The 15,712-nt window shown below is 33.3% G+C and overlaps 1 protein-coding gene across 1 annotated transcript in view; it reads left to right on the forward strand.

Annotated features, from left to right (window-relative positions):
- COL11A1 (collagen type XI alpha 1 chain) overlaps positions 1-15,712 on the forward strand; it is a 195,472-nt gene that overhangs the window by 69,315 nt on the left and 110,445 nt on the right. The window contains exons 8-18 of the mRNA XM_080802136.1: positions 349-603; positions 1,542-1,604; positions 3,074-3,115; positions 4,552-4,614; positions 5,397-5,471; positions 6,543-6,626; positions 8,979-9,035; positions 12,285-12,338; positions 15,028-15,081; positions 15,200-15,253; positions 15,429-15,482. Coding sequence (XP_080658262.1) covers positions 349-603; positions 1,542-1,604; positions 3,074-3,115; positions 4,552-4,614; positions 5,397-5,471; positions 6,543-6,626; positions 8,979-9,035; positions 12,285-12,338; positions 15,028-15,081; positions 15,200-15,253; positions 15,429-15,482 — 855 coding nt within the window. The remainder of the gene's footprint in view (positions 1-348; positions 604-1,541; positions 1,605-3,073; positions 3,116-4,551; positions 4,615-5,396; positions 5,472-6,542; positions 6,627-8,978; positions 9,036-12,284; positions 12,339-15,027; positions 15,082-15,199; positions 15,254-15,428; positions 15,483-15,712) is intronic.

The raw sequence follows: 15,712 nt of genomic DNA on the forward strand, positions 1-15,712 counted from the left end.
GAAAATTAAGCAAAACTTTAACTTAGTGCATATTTCATTGTCCAAGTCTCAAACTATAAAGTAAATATAAAACTGACTAACAAGCAAATACACATGCTGAATCCATGTGACTATTTGCAGTTTATTGGGAAAAGTACTTTGAAAGCAATATTTCCTTGTACATACCAATGTACAAAAATATTTCTTTCAATGATACTGAAAGGCTATCTTTCTCGGCCTTCAGCCTTGCTTGGGTAACATTTAAATTGCTTCCCGTCACATTCCATCAAACTGTAATTGCAAATGCTTACCTTGCTTTACTAATAGTAAACTTCATGTTCTTCAACTCCTTGCAACTTAAATTAATAGCCAAATCCAGTTGAAGAAGTATTTACTGAAGAATATCTAACTGGAGAGGATTATGACTCCCAGAGGAAAAATTCCGAGGATACACTATATGAAAACAAAGAAATAGACGGCAGGGACTCTGACCTGCTGGTAGATGGAGATTTAGGCGAATATGATTTTTATGAATATAAAGAATACGAAGATAAACCAACAAGTCCCACTAATGAAGAGTTTGGTCCAGGTGTTCCAGCAGAAACAGATATCACAGAAACAAGCGTAAGTCAGTGTTATGCCCTGCGTCATTGTATGTCTTATTTTTGGAGTATTTTCACATTTATCTTGCTGTTTTTTCAAGTATAAAGTACAAGTTGTGTTCTTATGTAAATTGTGAATATTTATTCCTCCCAGGACATCTTGATAGATTCTTCCTCATGGAAATCTTCAGCCGTTGTAGCTCTGCCTATACTACCAGAGTCTTCATTTGAAAGTATAGTCTTGGATAGAATCGTATCCAAATTGTTTTGTCGTCGATAAGATTAAAATAGTTATTATTCTGGATAGTAAGTCTGATTTTTAGATTTTTTTAAAAAATATTTTATTTATTCATTTATCAGAGAGGGAGAGCACAAGCAGGGAGAGCAGCCAGCAGAGTGGGAGGAAGAAGCAGGCTGTCTGCTGAGCCAGGGGCCAGATGTGGGACTGGATCCCAACACCCTGGGATCATGACCTGGGTCGAAGGCAGCCGCTTAATGAACTGAGCCACCCAGGCGTCCCAGATTATTTTATTTTTTAATTTTGAAAGAAGAATTTTCTGGTGATGCTCAGTACAGAACCATTTATGTTATTTTTTTCACCTTTTGACCCCCTTCACCCATTTCTCCCACTGCTCACCCCCCATCTATATTTCGTTAAATTTAATTTGATGACACTTTTTGCGTAATGCCTTGGAATAATAATTGAAGTCTACATATGTCTTTTTCTTTCTGTAATAGGTCTTGAACAAACAATTGTTTCATCTCATTCAAGAATTGCATTAATGCTCATTATGCTTTCCTTTTCATGTTTTCAGTATCCAAACATTCAATAGGTTTTTGTTTAAAAACATTTTTTAATAGTTTGTTTTTAAATGCACTTAGATGATTAAATTTTCTTTAAAAATACTTAAATGGCCTTAATTACTTAAAGACAGGTTGCTTGAATTTTTCACTCAACAGATAAATGGCCATGGTGGATATGGAGAAAAAGGGCAGAAAGGAGAACCAGCAGTAGTTGAACCCGTAAGTATTGGTGTGAATAAAGGTTGGTACAATTAATTAATTTATATTTTGAGCCATCATCACCCTACAGTGTTATATATGTTTGTATATTTCCATTAAAAATTCTAATGTCCAAGTATTTAAAATGTGCCGTGAATAAGTGAGTTAGTGAGGCCATTTCTGGCAAGTGAAATTTTAATTAACCAAAAAATATAGAGACATGAGTTTTGGAATTTGAAAGTAGCTGAAATTTGTCTAGTCCAATTCTCTTGTTTTATGACAAAGGAACCTGAGATCTGCTGAGATTCACATGTTCGTGGTTGAGACACAACCAGATGTTAGCTTTTCTAACTTTCTTCAATTTCTCTAACTTAACATTATTAGAAATATATTATTTGACCTAGATATTTTCTTGTTTCATATCCAAATAATATCATGTTAATATCATATCATATTTCACATCCAGATAATATCATATTGTCATGATATGAAAATATTACTTTTAAAATTCACTTCCTTTTCTCCCATCTAACAAATGGTCTAATTCACTCCAAAATTGATTTTTAAAATTTATGTTAATGTTATTACTACTCAAGATATTGGTAAAAAGCAAATTGTCACCGGAAAGCAATTTTACTATTGTTCTCCCTAATCACCAACGTGGGGAAACCGTTGCACTAGAACTAAAGGTAATATGCTTAATTGTTTGCCTCAAGATCATGAAAATCATTTCAAAAGTTGCAAGGACATAAAAACTGAAAAACAGGGCCAGGGGAGAGTCAAGGGTCAAAATGATATGTCTATAAGGACATTGCTGGCTATTAACTATCTTACTCCAAAATCTGAGAAATTGTGCCTGAAAAAAAATTTTTTTTCAGAATAAATATGCCCTTATTCTGAAAATTTATGACCAGCCTTCTAAATGATTAAACAATTTAAACAATTTCCGGCAGTAGAATCATAAACTTTGTGGAATGAGTTCTTTTCCTGAAACAGTACTTTATCCTCTTGTCTATTGAAGAGCTTGTCTCATATTTATCCCCAATTGTTTTGCTTGGACTTTTTTCTCCTTTCCCTGAATTAAAGTGCGTAGGTGCCACTTAACTTCCACTCTTTCATTCACGTGGTGGATATTATTAAATTCCAGCTTTGCACCAGGCATTATTCCGGGTGCTAGGGAAAACCTGGTCAAATTCATAGCTTTGTCCTTCTTGGGAGCATATTGCATATTCTCCTTCTAATATTACTTTCCTGAATATTTATTTCTTTTCTAATTAGTTCACCAATTCTCCGAGGACAGGGACTATATTTTCTTACCATTTTAAACTCTCTCCCTTCTGCATGCAAAACTATTTGTAATGGGTTTTACATGGTAGAAACAGAGAATTTTTGAAATGCAGTGATGTGGTGCTTTGTTAGAACTTAGGTGAGAGGTCAGGGGTTCCATTTCACTAGTGGTGAGTCTCTGTCTTTTTTTTTTTTTATTATAGGGGATGCTTATCGAAGGACCCCCAGGACCAGCAGGACCTGCGGTATGTAACTGTGTCGAGATTATTTTTGTATTGATTTTTTAAAAATAATCAGATATTTAGGGGCCCCTGGGTGGCCCAGTGGGTTAAGCCTCTGCCTTTGGCTTAACCCACTGAGCCTCTGAGCCTCTGGCTCAGGTCATGATCTCAGGGTCCTGGAATTGAGCCCACATCGAGCTCTCTGCTTGGCGGAGAGTATGCTTCCCCTTCTCTCTCTGCCTGCCTCTCTGCCTACTTGTGATCTCTCTGTCAAATAAATAAATAAAATATTTTTTAAAAAATGAGATATTTAGAATTTCTATTACATTATTGAATTTATGTATTTTATATTAATTTGAGTATTGAATGATAGAGGCAAACAGCTTTTCTGAGGGCCTGGTGGCCTTGAATTGTTGATTTGGCTTTCCAAATGTTACTCTTTTGAGAGCCGTGGAACTAAATTTTAATTTTCTTTCCTTCCTTCCCTCCCCTCCTTCCTTTGCTTAAATATCTCTGTATCCTTTAACCTCATTTTCAAGTTTCATCTGAAAGTTATGATAGTGGAAAAAAGTCATCTTTGTTTTTATTAAAGAAGTATAGGGGGGCGCCTGGGTGGCTCAGTGGGTTAAGGCCTCTGCCTTCGGCTCAGGTCATGATCCCAGGGTCCTGGGATCGAGCCCCACATCAGGCTCTCTGCTCAGCAGGGAGCCTGCTTCCCTTCGCTCTCTCTGCCTGCCTCTCTGCCTACTTGTGATCTCTGTCTGTCAAATAAATGAATACAAAATCTTAAAAAAAAAAAAGAAGTATAGGTATACCTCAATAGATGGAGTTGAGAATTCTAAGTAGACAGTAGCTGCTTTATCTGTGCTTCTGAATGGAGTGATTATCAGTTTCCATTGTCACTTCCTAGTGAGGCTATTGTCACTCAGTGTGTCTTTATTCCCAGTTCCCAGGTAGTTGTACTGATCTGACTTTGTGAGAAATCACTGTCTTTTGTGGAATTAATTAAGTTCTTGTCATCTGAAATAGATATGTTATGCTGATGCCTTTAAATACTTTTTATCCATAAAGGAAAATGTAAAAATGCCTGCAAGCTAAATGATTTCTACATTTCAACTTTGCTATCACATTTCTGAGGTCTAATTGTCTGAGTATAACATTTCTTCATTAAGAATTGGGAACCAGCTTCTACTTCAGGGACTTTATATTGGCATAGTCTCCTTTCCTGTTTTTCCTTGGAATGTCCTGCTTCAACCCTGAGAGCAGCTTCATAGAGGAATCGATGAGTTAGTGACAGAGTGGTTCCTATATGTTGTCTTTTCATATGAAGGTAAATAGTGCAATTGTTTGGGTGACAATTGTATATTTATGAAATATAAAATGAGTTCTTGATTTTGGTAGGATGAATTTGCCTGAATGATAATAAGAACTGACTCAGATCATGGTTTATTTCCTTGTAGGGTCTTATGGGTCCCCCCGGTCTACAGGGCCCCACTGGACCTCCTGGTGACCCTGGAGAGAGGGTGAGTGAAGAGATTCTTTATTAAAACAAAAAATAACATAGATTAAAATAATTATAAAATATTCTACAAGCTTAACATGTTATCCTTCTCACTGAAAGACAGAGAAACCTGTGAGTTCATTGTCGAACATTTTGGTTAACTTTTCTAACTATAATTTTTAGAAGTGAGGATGAAGACTGCATTTACCTATGTTATAATTAGTAAGAAAACTTTTATTTTCAACAAATGTCCACATTGAGATGAACCTGCTATGTTAGATTCAGTTCTTTAGTCTCAGTTGAGACAGGTTTTCCATGAACTCTGATGAGTATTTAGTTGGATTCTGATAGACTGAGTTAATAAGCCTGAATTCTAATTTGAAAAGCATGTCCTAGATCGCATGGTAAAATAGACCACTTGTCTTAAGTCAGTCCAAACTCTTCAAAAATCTCTCCCTGTTTTTCCTCCATCCTTGAGTAGCCAATAACTTTGTGCATTATTAAAATCCTGTAAAACTAGTGCAATGAAAAACAACCCTTTCAGGGCCCCTGGGTGGCTCAGTCAGTTAAGCCTCCAACTCTTGATCTCAGCTCAGGTCTTGATCTCAAGCCCCACATTGGGCTCCACGCTCAGCACTTAAAAACAAAAACAAAAACCCTTTCTAGGTACATACTGAAAGGAGATGAACCAAGGAGGGGAAAACAAATGTGGATTAGTTAATGTGGACTAATTTTATTAAATGTTATTCTATTTCTAGTAAATTTGGCTCTTTATTTATTAATTTTGATGATTTACTTTCCTAGGGTCCCCCAGGACGTCCTGGCTTACCAGGGGCTGATGGTCTGCCTGGTCCTCCTGGTACCATGTTAATGTTACCGGTATGGGTTTTCTTATGGCTATAAAGATAATTTAATACTTCATCATCTTATTGTTGAAAAGTATTGCTGAACTGTATTACAGATCAATTAACTAAAAACCATTGTATGAGGTAGAAATACTTGAAGTCAAGCAGACTTTAGAAATGACAGGAAATTTTATTAGAACAAAAATTTGGTAAATATCTATCTCCACATCAGAACTAAGGTTTTGTTATTTGATTAGACTTTGACAGCAAAGCTTAGAGGTTGTTCTTAATATTTCCAACCATGTGCTTTATCCTGAGTCATATGATTAACATGCATTTCATGTATTCCTTAACATAAAATTAATATGCTATTTATCACCACAGAGATAACAGTTGATGCTTTTTAAAGAAGATATATTTATATTGTTATTATTCATTCCTCAAAAATTGTTCTACCGTAAGATTGCTTTTTAAAGTTGCCCTTGTTCTCTGGGAAAAAAAAATACTTTAATTTGTTTAAATGCAATAAAATTTCAAGTAATAATCGGAGTAAGAAATTGACTCCTGCTGCATTTCGAGTTAAAATTTAAAAAGAAGCTTTAGAATTTTAGAATTTTATGGAAGGATACTGGGAAAGTGAGTTTCCTATTATAATTACTCAACAAAAAAATAACAATACAAATTTATCTCAAGGACGATTTCCACCGTATTCATAGAGATTCCAAAAGTTTTGCTCAACAAAATAGCAATTGATCTATAACCACCAGTGAACTGAGTACATTTGGAACTTTTACAAATGAGTAAATAGAGGGAGGTAGCATTTATACAGGTAAAAAATATAGGATGACTTATTCCAGATTTTTCAGAGATTATGGAATTTAAAATTGGAAGTCTCTAGTCTCTTCTACAAATGATAAACATGATCCAGAGAACCTCCAGTATGGGCAGAAGAATTGTAAAAAAGAAATCTAAGTATCTTGATTCATATAAGTGACCTAGTACTTTTGTAAAATCCAACCATTTTCAGTAAATAGTTTTCAATTAGTAATTAAGACACTATTTGACAAAGGCTAATTTTGAGCTTCTTTATGTTCTCTTTCCTTAGTTTCGTTACGGTGGTGATAGTTCCAAAGGACCAACCATCTCTGCTCAGGAAGCTCAGGCCCAGGCAATTCTTCAGCAGGCCCGGGTAAGAAAGAATGAGATGTATTCCCATAAGCTGATTGTGTGTGTGTGCATGTGCGCGTATATGTGTGTGTGTGTGTCTGCATCTGAGAGATGCTACTATTATAACCAAAATACTTCTGGATAGTACACTGAATTTGGATAGAAAAAATGTTGAGGTTATAACCTATTTTTCCAGTAAGAATATTTTCTTTAATTGAATATTAAAGTTAAATGACTGACCCTTTCAGTATTGCCATTTATAATTCTGGCAATAACACACAAACCATAACACATATTTTCTAATTTTTTTTTCAGAGTACTGACGGATTTACACCTAACACTCTCTATTGCTCACATACAGCTTCTGTTAAGACAGAAGTTGATGATTTATAAAAGTAAAAGAATAAGGTTTGAAATATTTTTTGTCCTGCTAATCTAATAAATTATTCAGGATAGCTCAAGTAATCCAACAAATTAAATTTTTGTAAGCATTCTCATATAAGAAAGAAACCTTCAAATATGTATTTAAGTTCTAATCATGATCCATAATGTTTTTACAATTGTTTTTACAAATGTTTTACAATGGATTTTTACAAAATCCATTGCTTATAATCATTCATTAGCTGAAAGTTTCCACTACCTCTATCTTATAAGACCTATAATTATATTTATTTTTTAAACTCACCTCAATTAAAAAGTCTAAAGAATGGACTAGGAAAGAGTTGAAAGTCATATAATACTTTTATCCCTAGTATAGGATTTTTCTTTAAGGAAAAAGGAAATAAAGGGCTTACACTTGGTATGGATATGGACCCACTTTCTAGGTGATATAAATCATTTCTGTGATAACTTTGGATAAATTTATGTATGAGTATATAAAATTTAACATTTATATGTCTATCATACATTTATGAGTGTATAAAATATCTGAAAACATAAGTAAAGAGTATAATTTACTCTATCTACATATTTGTTAAATCTGTCAATCTGAAAAAATGCCATTATTTGATATATTATTATGCCATCATGTATAAAGACAGACATTTAAGAATTTGTTTACTAGACCTTGGCTTAACACTTACCTAAAAGTATTTAAAATAATTTGCAAATGATTCCTACAAGTCATCTTGTAAATTATACTACTTTCAACAAATTTAAGGTAATTATTTGAGCTTAAATGTTTTATGAGGCCATTGAATTCCTCATTTTATTAGACCTTTTAACCTATTTGGAAATAGGTAGCAAGCATCATAATTCCAATTTTTCAGATATTTAATCTCAAGGATTAAGAAGTGTATTGTCAAAAATCTCATGGTGAGTCAGTAGTGGAACTTAGAAGATACTACTGTTTTCATCTCATGCACTTTTCTAATATGATTTTACATATTATTTCTGTTACAGTATTTTTTTATATCTGTTTTGATCATCTAAATATTCATCTTTGGAATCACTAATATTCAAAAATAGCTCACCATACTAATTTAACATCTATCAAATATTTACCCTGTGTACTCCACTTGTTCCAACTTTTCAAGTTTGCTAATTTCACATTTCTAATACTCAGTATCAATAGTGCATGTAATCAATCTATCATGCCTATTATTATACAAAATGAATGTATTTTTCTTGTAATGTTAAATTTGGGATTTGGTAAAAAGAAGTGTAGTAGCATATTTTCTGATCAATTTTGCTTGCTATCTGGCTTTAACTGTTATAGTTTTTCCTAAAATATTACTAGAAACTTTTTATTTAAAGCACCTCAAATTGTTCACCTCTAAAAGAATTTTCAATGATAAGTGTGCCGGCATGTTTAAGAGAAGTCTATATGTTATTCTGAAGTTGGCTTCAGAGTAGAAAAATTATAAAATATTAGATATACTAAAATCTATTTTAACTTTTATTGTTGAATATATATCATTATAATATCATCATAATAATATATGATACAAGATTGTATACAAGATATAACAGTTTAAAGATTTTTTATTTATCTGACAGACAGAGAGCACAGTAGGCAGAGAGGCAGGCAGAGAGAGAGGGGGAGAAGCAGGCTCCCTGCTGAGCAGAGAACCAGATGTGGGGCTCAATCCCAGGACCCTGAGATCAGGACCCGAGCCGAAGGCCGAGGCTTTAACCCACTGAGTCACCCAGGTGCCCCAAGATACAACAGTTTAAAGAACATCAATACTTGTTTAGGTCATTTGTCATTTTAGAAATTTGCAATTCTTCAGTAATCAGGCACTCTTTCTAGCATGTAGCTATTATACATGTGTTGATCACCTGTTACTTACAGGTAGCTTGTGCAAATGAATATTGTGGTTTAATATGCTTGTCCAGGAGAGCATCCCTGAGTTTGATCTCCTTTATTTTCTAGATTGCTCTGAGAGGCCCACCTGGCCCAATGGGTCTAACTGGAAGACCCGGTCCTGTGGTATGTTACTCAATAAGATAATGTATGTTTAAATCCACATATTAGTAGTTCCTTGTGCATCTTTGGCCAAGCATTGTTCATATTTCTAGCTGATGAAAAAAGGATACATACACCTACTTATGCTTGATTTTGTTTCCATTTTAAAAGTCTGTTTCAATTCAGTCCTCAGTAAGTTTTGATGAAAAAGTTTCAATAAAGAATTTTCAAATCAAATAAATACAATGAAAAATATAATTGAGTCATATATCTATTAATTTTTCAAATCATAAATGTAATTTATTTGCATAATATTCCAAGTTATTAAAATTCAGTTTGACATTAAATTATTATGTTAAATAGAATTTTCATTAAGGAAAAAAAGTATTTGAGGTCAGTTAAATTATTCCAAGTAGGATACTTGGCTTAAACTTGAGTTTGCCTTCAGTATTCCACAAAGTGTTTCAGATATTAGAGAAATTAATTTGTCTTTTGGAGACTGTTGGAAAATGACAGTGTTTTATTTTTCCATGCAACCTTGCTAATAAGCTAATATTTTCCAAGTGGTTTTTAAAAAATATGTTCAAATATTTTGAAACTTTTACCAAATGTTAAGCAATGTAGCAATTCACAAAAAAACACAAAGATTCTTTTCAAGTCATATTTTTTCTTAAGAGAAAAGAAAATCATAGGAGTCTAACATTAGCTCTGATTGATTTTAGAATTAATTGAATAAATAATTTCTATTTTAAAGTGTTTCCTTTTCTGTTAAAAATAAGCCATTCCTCCTTTTCTTTCATATGATTTTACATGTTTTCAATGTATTTTATGGAAATGGTGGTGTTTATATAAAGCATTACTGTGAACATTAAAATCTTACATTTTAGTTACTTAGTAGACACAGCAAAATAATTTTATTCAAGTTTGAATCCAGCTAATAGTCTCCTAATCTTTTAATCTGTTTTACTGATCTTATTAATTAGGATGTTCAATAGTTTTCTTCATGTATTTTATTCAAAGATTTGTTATGTAGTTTACATAAATTTTTGGTTCTCTTAGTTCAGTCTTTAGAATTTGTGCAAGTTATATATTTTGAAGGTTATACAGTTAGGTATATATATTCAATGATATGGGCTCATGTAGAACATACGTTCTGGCAAAATAATAAGAAACATGGAAGAGTCTATGTTCCTTAACAAAGGAAGAAACAGTTAATATTTAATAGTTTGTTACAGATAACTCAAATTCACATAACTGAGGAAAGCCAGCAGTATGCTAAAGCTTTATAAATCTGGGGGCAGAAGAATTATCTGTATATTTTATTAAAAATAATAGTTCCTGGGGCCCCAAACTTGAGATTCTGTCATTCAGGATTGGTGTGACAAAATATATTTTTAATGAGTGCTCCAGGCTGATTCTAAGCATGTTTGGGAAATACCGCCATATATTACTTAATTTATAAATATCACTCCAGGGTCTCTAAAACTGCATTTTCCAGAGGAATTTTCCTTCATATCATCCTGATAAGCATAAGCCTTAGTGGGTTTGTAGAGGGTCGGGGTAGTGAATAGCAGAAGCAACGTAAGCATGTTCCAGTAGCAGTTCCTGTTTTCACCAAGCAATTACTGAGCAGTCAAGCACAACATGTTGGCAAGGAGAAAAATTTGGCAACCACATACACATTCTCAGTGTCATACATTGGATACAAGATTAATTGATTTCACTTCTTAAGTCTTTGTTATGGGAACCTTTATCTTCCTTAAGTATTAAAAATAGGTGTTGAGATAAAAACATCATTTTGCTTCTTTTCACCATTTTCTCTTCTATTATCCTTTGCTCCAAAACTTCAAATTATCATAGACTTTCAGATATCTGTTGATTCTAGAGTCTAAAACTATTTTATATAAAAGAAAAAAAGTCTACATTAATATATTAAGATACAAACATAAACATTCTTCCAATGAAAAATTCTTCATTCAATTGTTTGATTGCTTTCCTAGACAAATAAAGGCTTACAGTATAAAACTGTGTTATTTTTTCTATTCTGTTACGGTCAGTTATTGCATATAATTTTTAGAGTAAGTGTTTGGACAAAATATAATTTGTTGAATAGGTAGTGCTTATATACAGATAATATAATGCAGTAAATTAATTAAAAACAAATTGACTGTCCTATAAAGGTGTTCAATTCAGTGATTAATAATCTAATTTAATATAGAACCCCAGGTTTTCTCTTGAAAAAATTTAGTTGCAAGAATTCTTAACTAGAAGCGTTAAGGCTATTATTGTTTAATTTTCCAGGTTAGAATATTCAGGTTACTTGACTTTCCATATTTCCTAAGAGTCAGATTAATAGTTATTTTCCTTTAGAGCCACCAGGAGGCTCTAGATAGCTAACATTTCCAGACTTAGCACAATTTTGATCTTTTTGTATAATGATTCAATACACCATTATTTGAATATATATTGATTTAAATATATCAGAAACTTCTTAAACACCCGACGTATACTTCTTCCATATGAAGTAACTGTTATCACTATGTTCAATGTTAATATCCTAAAGCTTTTTAAGGGAATGAACAGCCTAGTATTTATTTTTAAAACAACACTTTTATAAAGTGATTTTATATTTTTCTGGTTAATGTGCCAGGTTATTATTGCACTTTTTGAGTTATGTAAAGATTTGTAAGAGGCTTTTGTCATAAGGACTTTTTCTTGTAGGAAATAAAAAAAAACCACTTTGGGAAAAATTCTTTGACATTATTTCAGGACAATTATAATGGTTGTAGCATCTGTTCTTGACATTTTATTGCTATAGAATTCAGTGTCTGGGAAATTTCTGAGTGTAAAAGCAATAACATTTTGCCAAGTCCTTGCTGTATAAATGGATTCAGTTTATACCTGATTCAGTAAAAATGTGTTGCCTCTAGTACTACATCACAGTATAATAAATAGTGCCTTGTGTATTGTCGTAAGTACTGTGATGGCATGCACATTAAAGAAAATTTCAATGTGATTTCATGAAATTGGCTTCTGTGTAGTTATGTGTAAAATAGAGACTTAAAGATAGTTTACACACTGGAATGCAATAAATCTGAGAAGAGATTTATTTCAAAGGGCTTGAAATCTTTATTGTATTAATTAATAAAATTATACCAATTTGATGAAACCTGTTTTGACTGGTTTGACTCTTTCACATGAAAATGGTAGGATAACAGTAGTTAGGGAATTATTAGTCAATTAAATGATTTTATTCTTTCTTTTTCTCTATAGGGGGGGCCTGGTTCATCTGGTGCCAAAGGTGAGAGTGGTGATCCAGGTCCTCAGGTAAAAAAAAAAAATTGTCTATTTCACTTATTTTATTTTTGACTTCATTTTATCTTGTAGGGTAATTGAAGTATCTGCCATCTGTTTTATGAGTAAAGAAATTACTTAAATTACTTTTAAGTTCATATCACCTCCTTTAATTGAAAAATCCCTAGAGGCCAGTTGACTGCCAATAACTTGATTAATTTGAACAATATTAAAAGAAGATAATAAGCTAGGATGGAAAAGGCTTGATAGTAATAGACCTTTAGAATATTAAATTGGCTTGAGATTGTACAGAGCAGAGCACAACTACTACAGCTGTACTTTTTAGTGGCCTTTTCTTCAAACCCATGATATTTTCTCTTTTTTAAAAACATATTTATTTGTTTTAATTTATCACAATTACTATTTGATGCTGAAAGTGTCCCTTACTTTGTTGTTGTTTTAAGATTTTATTTATTTATTTATTTATTTGACAGAGAGAGAGAGAAAGAGAGAGAGAGAGATCACAAGTTGTCAGAGAGGCAGGCAGAGATGGGGGGAAGCAGGCTCCCTGATGAGCAGAAAGGCCAATGCGGGCTTGATCCCAGGACCCTGAGATCATGACCTGAGCCAAAGGCAGAGGCTTAACCCACTGAGCCACCCAGGTGCCCCAAACCTATGATATTTCCTGTGGAGTGTAAATCCAGCATATACTTCCTGAAAGAATATTTAACATACTTAAAAGACACTAACTTCAAACCTTTTGTAGAATTGAGGAAATTATGAGAACTGAGAACATCTGAGCTGAAAATTTTAAAAAGGTCTTAGATTTACATAGTACCAAATTAAAAGTATTATTTTTCCTTTAATGATAGTAAGTAGGTAGAAATAATCAATATAAGCACATTATGAAGTCTACTTATTCTAGAAATCAGAAAAACAAAATGTGACATTTTAAAAAGACATCTGTTTATTTATTTATTTATAAGATTTTATTTATTTATTTTAGAGAGGGGGGGGAGGGAGAGTGCAATTGGGGAGAGGGGCAGTAGGAAAGGGAGAGAGAGAATCCCAAGCAGACTCTGTACTGAGCATGGAGCTCTGTACAGGGCTCTATCCAAGGACCATGAGATCATGACCTGAGCTGAAATCAAGAATTGGAAGTTTAACCAACAGAGTCACCAAGCGCCCATAAAAATAAATTTATTTTTAAATGAAGGATCATTTTCATTAAAAACTAAGATTTGTGTTATTAGGATCACCCCTTGCCTTCCAGCTGGGAGAAAGGATAAAGTCATCTCAGAACAATAATTTTCTAAAAAACTATATTCTTTTAAACTCTAATTATTAGACAACTTTATTTTCACGTTTCTATAATCAGCATTGTACAGTGATGATAAAATTATTCATAATTTTAAATGTATGTTGCATTTGCTACCACACTCATTATAGGCATACAGTTTAACTTTAAAAAGGATATAGTTAAGGGGCACCTGGGTGGCTCAGTGGGTTAAAGCCTCTGCCTTCGGCTCAGGTCATAATCCCAGGGTCCTGGGATCGAGCCCCGCATCCGGCTCTCTGCTCAGCAGGGAGCTTGCTTCTTCCTCTCTCTCTCTGCCTGCCTCTGCCTACTTGTGACCTCTGTCTGTCAAATAAATAAATAAAATCTTTTAAAAAAAAAGGATATAGTTAATTAAATATAAACACCTATATGTGTATACCAGAACTACATTTGATCTATTATTAGCTGTGTAATTTTATTTAAAAAAAAACATATGTATCAAGCCCCACCTAAGATTGTTTGTTGACATAGCATTATATCGTATTGCTTAAAGAAAGAAACATACTGAGAATCTTTAACCTTTAATCTGACATGGCATGGTACCAGGCAATAATTTGCATCTGGGATCACCAAATCATCTTCCAGCATTTTGTAGATGATGGAAAGAAATATGTACCAGGCATTATGCTAAGTTATAGGAGAAAAGACTGATTTAGTTTAAAACCACAGAATTAATAATTTAATAGAAGATTCAAACGTGAAAAAAGGCAATCATATTCCTTGTGATAATTGAATAAAAGAATGTGGAAGAGGATCTCCAAAAAATAAAGGGAAAGGTGAAGAAAAAAGGGTTTGGAAAGAAAAGAGGAATGAGATAGATGGTTAAGAGTGTTTTCAGTTAAGGGAAATGTAAAACCCTAAGATTTTGAGAATAAAGTGAGGAAGGATTTTTTTTTAAAGGTTAAAATATCACTTTGTATTTCTTTCGTTTAATTGTAATCAGATGTCTCTGTAAACTTAATAAAATAATATGACTTTTTTTTGCAAGAAGACTTTTAGAAAAATTGATTCTCTTCTGTTTTATCTGAGCTTTTACGTAAGAAATAATTTTCTTAAGTTAAAACAAGTCAATTGTAAAGCTAGGAAATTATAAATTTCTTTTTTTAAAAAATATTTTATTTATTTATTTATTTGACAGAGAGACATCACAAGTAGGCAGAGAGAGAGGAAGGGAAGCAGGCTCCCTGCTGAGCAGAGAGCCTGATGCGGGGCTTGGTCCCAGGACCCTGAGATCATGACCTGGGCCGAAGGCAGAGGCTTTAACCCATTGAGCCACCCAGGTGCCCCAGAAGTTATAAATTTCTAAAACCGTCTCTCTCAGTGTGATTCAGTTTATTGATCAAGAATTCCATAAAATGAATAAATTGCCATGTTTTGATATAGGGCCCCCGTGGCGTTCAAGGTCCACCTGGTCCAACGGGAAAACCTGGAAAAAGGGTAGGACTGGTTTTCATTGTGTATTTTGAGGGCATCTGAAATTATCAGTTATCTTGTTTGCTTTTACTCTGTGCCAGGAGGAATCCTTTTTGCTTAGTCATGTGCTTGGCATTTTCAGGGTCGTCCAGGTGCTGATGGAGGAAGAGGAATGCCAGGAGAACCTGGGGCAAAGGTCAGGAGCTCATACATTTGTATATTCAGATCTTGTATGTCAGTTCACCCATAAAAATTTTATATTTTAAAATAGAGTTTCTTGATATGAACAAATATTTCACATTTACATTACAGTATAGAATTAGGGTAGGAATGTGATGATGATGATAATGATGACGATTATGATTTTACAGGGGGATCGGGGATTTGATGGACTTCCAGGTCTGCCAGGTGACAAAGGTCACAGGGTAAGATAAACCATTCTGTTACACTGTATACAGGGATAATATGGCAATTTTATGAAATTTTTTTACAATCTACAGACTCTAAGAAATCAAAAACAGAAAATTAAATATTTGTGCATCCAGTAATTTAGTACATTGTTACATCCACTACATACTTGAAGAAAGATAAATAGAATTACACAGGCAATATCAATTTAAGTTCTTCAATTATTTTTAAACATTAATCATGCAAA

Source organism: Martes martes (assembly GCF_963455335.1).
Source record: "Martes martes genome assembly, chromosome: 4".
NCBI classification, from domain to species: domain Eukaryota; kingdom Metazoa; phylum Chordata; class Mammalia; order Carnivora; family Mustelidae; genus Martes; species Martes martes.